This window comes from Sphaeroforma arctica (genome assembly GCF_001186125.1).
Source record: "Sphaeroforma arctica JP610 unplaced genomic scaffold supercont1.1060, whole genome shotgun sequence".
Lineage (NCBI taxonomy): Eukaryota > Ichthyosporea > Ichthyophonida > Sphaeroforma > Sphaeroforma arctica.
The window spans coordinates 9,753-16,242 of NW_014039498.1; the positions used below are offsets into that span (position 1 = coordinate 9,753).

General features: G+C 46.1%; 1 protein-coding gene across 2 annotated transcripts in view; it reads right to left on the bottom strand.

Annotated features, from left to right (window-relative positions):
- The window catches only part of SARC_09844, a gene marked incomplete at its 5' end in the record, with an annotated part of 17,554 nt that overhangs the window by 4,322 nt on the left and 6,742 nt on the right, over nucleotides 1-6,490 (bottom strand). For both annotated transcript variants that reach the window (XM_014296129.1, XM_014296130.1), the window contains 6 exons: nucleotides 456-684; nucleotides 1,636-1,780; nucleotides 2,771-2,844; nucleotides 3,444-3,635; nucleotides 4,684-4,794; nucleotides 6,225-6,479. In XM_014296129.1, coding sequence (XP_014151604.1) covers nucleotides 456-684; nucleotides 1,636-1,780; nucleotides 2,771-2,844; nucleotides 3,444-3,635; nucleotides 4,684-4,794; nucleotides 6,225-6,479 — 1,006 coding nt within the window. The remainder of the gene's footprint in view (nucleotides 1-455; nucleotides 685-1,635; nucleotides 1,781-2,770; nucleotides 2,845-3,443; nucleotides 3,636-4,683; nucleotides 4,795-6,224; nucleotides 6,480-6,490) is intronic.

Here is a 6,490-nt window from a genome sequence, read left to right on the forward strand (position 1 = left end):
ATATATATATATATATATATATATATATATATATATATATATATATATATAATATATATATATAATATATATATGTGCACTTATGATGTAAATAAACACATGCGCACACAAACACTATAGGCATACATATCCGATGCGAACAAACACACACACATGCAAACATAATATATATGCAATAATATACCAAGTTTACTAACATACAGAACTTCATGTACACACCCGCTTGCAGAAAGATGATTGTCCATAAGAAATTTGCGGGCGTATCGGTGCCGCCAGTTTGATGGACAAGGTGCCTCACCTTCTCAGATACATTTGGAAATACTCTCCATACATCTAAGCAACTGTGTATGTACGACTACACCGTATATACATATATGCACGAGAAACACACAACTACATCATGAGCACACACGCACACATATATATTTATATACTCCGTATATGTGTTCAAATACCTGCAGTCAGCTGATTTCCCCCGAGGTTCTTGCGGTCGTATCTGCGCCTGTTCCTGGTACTGTTCGGCGTGTTGAAGCCCCAGATGTGCTTGTACAGACTCATCACCTCCATTCGCAGGTATATGTCGTAGCGGCAGTGTACGTTCATCATGTACCACAGCTTTTCAACCAGTGCCCAAGAACTCATCCCCTTTGCCCAGCGGATAAAGCTCTCTGAACTACGTAAGGTCTGTACCGAATTTAAAAAAAATGGTTATAAGAGTTAGGTGGTAGAAAGAAAAGGCGGGCGTATGTAGGTAGATCTCCAGCAACGCTATCGATGATTGCCCCACAAAGTATGATATACGAGTCAAACGGCACAATGGAAACAGTCACACACTCGATACCACATACAACACTCCCCCACTCGATAAGTCACAGCAACCAGCCCAGAAGGGTGCATGTGAACGTCTCGAAAGCTTAATTCTTCAACTAAAACAAAGCTTAATTCTCCAACTAAAACAACCCAATGCTATACAAGAACGTACTGAAAATGCCTGCGACGGTAGACGTAGCCCTGCGAACAAGCAGCGTGGTGTATAAGCACAGGCAACTTCTAGCACTTTCTCATGGTGGGCGTAGGGAGATGCTAAACTACTCATTGCAACGGCACAAACGCAAACACGCGTGCGGATATAAAGCTAGCTGAATACGCACACATATATATAAACAGAAGATATCAAGTACGCACACATATAAATAAACAGAAGATATCAAATACGCACACATATATAAACAGAAGATATATTTGCGCACATATATATAAACAGAAGATATCAAATACGCACACATATATATAAACAGAAGATATCAAATACGCACACAGATATATAAACAGAAGATAACAAATACGCACACATATATACAAACAGACGATATCACGATCACGCATCCAGGTGGTGCATATGCGCACCTACATACACTAGAATCAGTCCACCTGAAAGCAAACACACAAGCACACATGTACAGACATACTATCCATGTACACAGATGCACAAATGCATTTGCATGCACATGTTTACATTTACATATACATATCTCTGTCTGTCTCGGCTACTGCAAGGGGTTTACACCCTCAGAGACGTATGTCGCCTATTACCAACTGTTCACGGTGTGGTAATCGTATACCGGTTACACCTACCCGTATAGCTATCTGTCTCATGCCGTAGTCTGGGTCGTGCTCGGCGCAATTGACGATAAACACTACGCACTGCATTTTGAGCTGTTCACTCAGCGCAGCCATACACTCCACAGCCACAACTCGCAACGCCCGGAACTGCCCATACCTACACAGGGAGACACAATGCAACACAGTGAAAGGGGTGTTCTAGTCGATGTCAGGTATGTAGTGGTCAAGTGGTCAGTGGTGCGTATAGTGAAGGGGGGGGGTATACACCAAGAGATATGATGAGAGTGGTTGGATTGTAAGGTAGCACAGAGTGGACGTATAAACTGTACCATAGGACGGACTGAGCTATTGCGTTGTGGTCTGTATCGAAAATATTGTACATATCGCAAGATATAACCTAGAGAAAGCTTGAGTTGGCAGGATCGTGTTTTTATACACGTGTATGTATATCTAACGTAAATATATGCATACACGTAAAAAGTAAGGTAAGAGCGAGCATATGTCGTAATCTGTCGCACCGCAGATGTTGATTAGGCGGCGTAGAAGACTACGAACCGATACGATACGCAGAAAGTGACTGACAAACTGCACACAATGTGCGCATCACAGGAAATGACTTCTTCATCCACGTGGGTGGGTGGTGGGGGTTTGGTCAACTTGTGACGGCACGCGGAAAACAACAAGAACATGACTTCATCGCCTGCGGAAGCATTGAGTCCGAGCACAAGCACACGCAGATGTAATGCGATTGATCCTAGGCATCGAGTGCCATATGTTCGGGAAATACCACTACGTAGCACGCGGACAACAATAACAACATGTTATATGGCCTGCGCAGTACTGAGTGCGAGCACAGGCACACGCAGATATAAGACGATGGACCTAAAACATCGCGTGCCATATGCACAGGGGATATCTATACGTATAGGGGTGGGCCGCATGCGACTGGATAGCGATATGTAAAAATATAGTCATCAACCTCCTGTGAACAAATATAGTCATCAACCTCCTGTGACTGTCCCCAGGCCTACGCATAGAGCCAGCCCAAACTGCTTCTACATAACAAGGCACGAGACACGAGGCGCCAATACAGTTACACCTGACGATTACAACTGGTGTGGACTTATGGTATGAAATCAGGACATACTGTGCGAGATTGGTGAGTAATTGGAGCAGGTTGTCGATGTGGAAGCGATCGCTCAGACACAGTTGGGTCAGTACCTACACCGAGAGGAACAAAGAAGGTAAATTAGATGATGACTGCCGGATACAATTCGGAAACAGGAATATTCGGAAAAGGGCACGGAGCTATACCGCGACATGTGTACCACGGCTTGCCTGGACTGCAAGTCACAGTGCGATGGGGATGACAAATACAGTGTGATGGGTATAGGGTTTACTAGTCCGCCGAATACTCTCGGGTAGCTCTGGTTTATGCATCGTATCCATGATCGGTTTATGTATATCTCACCGGTTTAAGTATATTCGTGGCACAGCCTGGAGACCATCCTCCATTGTTGTTCTCGATTCTAGAGCACTACCAATTGGGCACGAACAGTCATGCCGGCGAATAGAACTGCAAACGCACCACGCAACCCCACATACCCTCAAGCAACACACCACACAACCCCACACACCACACAACCCCACATACCCTCAAGCAACACACCACACAACCCCACATACCCTCAAGCATCCCTGCGTCACACACCACCGATACGATGGGATCAGCATGTCCATGTAACGACAAACATACCCTCAAGCAACACACCACACAACCCCACATACCCTCAAGCAACACACCACACAACCCCACATACCCTCAAGCATCCCTGCGTCACACACCACCGATACGATGGGATCAGCATGTCCATGTTCTGTAGCCGCGTGATCGTAGATACTATCCTGCCCAGCAGTTTGTCGTCCACGATGTCGTTGGACTGTTCGGCACTCGGAGACAAGGCACCGGCGAGGGCGTCCAGATTGCTCATCACGTAGTAGTTGTCCGAGAACTGGTGAAAGTAGGGCATGTCAGGTACAGGTTAGTTATGGGTCCTGAGAAGTCTGTGTGTATTGTGTGTACAGAGCACCCTTTCTTAGATACTGGCCATCACATCCAAAGGATAAAACATGCAGCTGTCTCAAAACAGGTGACGCCAGTGGGGGGCTGTCAGCGTATCGGTAGCCCTGGCTGTGAAGGATTCCATGGGAATGAATGGGATATGAGGCAGATTCATCCGTAGCAAGCAGTTGTCCCTAACCTTTATTATTGGGCCTTGTACACGAACAGACTATGTTGATCACATCCGCACCTCCTCTATCAAATTGGTCGTCACATAGTTAGTGGTACGAAAACAGACTCAACTCGGAACTACATGACTTGTCGTTGTAGCATGTCTGGTGTTAAATGCCCTTATACACTACCCGTGCGGATGCGAACGCATTCAATAGGCCGCATATATAAAACGCCTCAGTGCACCGTATGTCTATCAGGTTGTATGTATTAACGTTGAGTTACATTCCCAGCAAAATGCTCGGGTAACTCTTAAGTGAAGGACCGAATACACCCAACAAGGCGCACACTCAAAAGCGACCACAAATCTTATACATGCCATGTACAAGACCACACTCACAGTCACCATAGACCTTACTCACAGTCTCCATAGACCTAGTACATGCCATGTACAGCACCACACTCACAGTCTCCATAGACCTTACTCACAGTCTCCATAGACCTTGTGCATGCCATGTAATAGACCACACTCACAGTCTCCATAGACCATACTCACAGTCTCCATGGACCTAGTACATGCCATGTACAAGACCACACTCACAGTCTCCATAGACCACACTCACAGTCTCCATAGACCTTGTGCATGCCATGTAAAAGACCACACTCACAGTCTACATAGACCTAGCACATGCCATGTACAAGACCACACTCACAGTCTCCATAGACCTAGTACATGCCATGTACAAGACCACACTCGCAGTCTCCATAGACCTAGTACATGCCATGTACACGACCACACTCAAACTCTCCATAGGCCTAGTACATACCAGGTTGTATTTATTGTCGTTAAAGTCGATCATGTGCAAGATGAATTCTAACACGTCTAATGGCACGTTCCCATTCAGATCCCGGGCGGCGCTCAGAGCCAGGGGAATGCTCTGCGTGTGACAGGGGAGATAACCAAGGCATATGTGAGTTTGAGCCTATGTGCGATGGTGTTGTACTATATACCACAAAAAGGACGAGGCGTGTAGCGTGCTCTGTATCGTATTATTTGAGTATGGGAGGCAATTGATTATCTGGAGAGTGCATTAGTAAGTGGAGAACAGTAAAGATAATACCAGAGATATAGGTCAGGCTTTAAATAATGCTCGACCAGCCAGGTATCTTCGTGCTTCACAAGTAGTAGTTTAAGTAAAACATGTCTGCGGGCTATGATGGATATAGTGGATTAGGGCTTTATCGTCAGTCATTCCGGGACGGACGTGCGGACCTCCAGATCGATATCACATTGGATAGAAATCACAAAGTCTTATAGTTGGAGGTATGTTGCACTCTATACTGTGTGCGGTTCAGAAAGACCTGATGTAAGCTGAGAGACATACGCGATACACAATAACGATCAGCAGAACCATATGATGAACGTTAATGCACGTGCCTCTGCAGTGGGCACACCCAACCTGTGCATGAGACAGTACGTGTACAATATGATGAACGTAAACGCACGTGCCTCAGCAGCGGGCACACTTAACCTGTACATGAGACAGTACGTGTGCAATATGATGTACGTAAACGCATGTGCCTCTGCAGTGGATACGCCCACCCTGTGCATGAGACAGTGCGTGTACGCGTAGCAATCATTGCAAACACAGACCCTCTGCACCAGGTACTCGCAATCAAGCTATAGGGCAGCCAGGGAGTTAAAACTGTCCATGATAAGACAGGTAAGAGACGACCACATAACCCAATTCAACCCCCCTAAAAACTACACACCTTCTGCACCAGGTACTCACAATCAAGCTATAGGGCAGCCAAGGAGTTAAAACTGTACATGATAGGACAAGTAAGATACGACCACATAACCCAATTCAACCCCCCCTAAAAACTCCATACCTTCTGCACCAGGTAGGCTCCAATTCTCAATACCAATGTATACGACAAATACTAGACGACCACAAAACCTAATTCAACCCCCCTATAACCCCACACCTTCTGCACCAGGTAGGCTCCAATTCTCAATACCAATCTATAGGACAAGTAATAGACGACCACAAACCCTAATTCAACCCCCCTATGACCCCCATACCTTCTGCACCAGGTAGGCTCCAATTCTGAATAGGGCAAATACTAGACGACCACAAAACCTAATTCAACCCCCCTACTGACCCCCATACCTTCTGCACCAGGTAGGCTCCAATTCTGAATACCAATGTATAGGAAAATACTAGACGACCACAAAACCTAATTCAACCCCCCTATAACCCCCACACCTTCTGCACCAGGTAGGCTCCAATTCTCAATACCAATGTATACGACAAATATTAGACGACCACAAAACAATAATCCAACCCCCCTAAAACCCCCACACCTTCTGCACCAGGTACTCCCGTAGCCCTGAGAAGTCGTTCTGGCGCACAAACTGGTTGCCATTCTGATACGTGTTGAAGTACATGTGCTTGCACGCCCAGATGAGCGACTCCCATCCCCACAATTGCGACCCCACTTTGAGATTGTGGTTGAGATGACTCACGCCGTTTTCTTCTACGGTGATGCGTGGGTGGGTGGCCAGGCCTTTGGCGGCACTAATGCGCGTTTGGTAGAAGAACTCGGGGTTGGTGACCACCTATATGTATA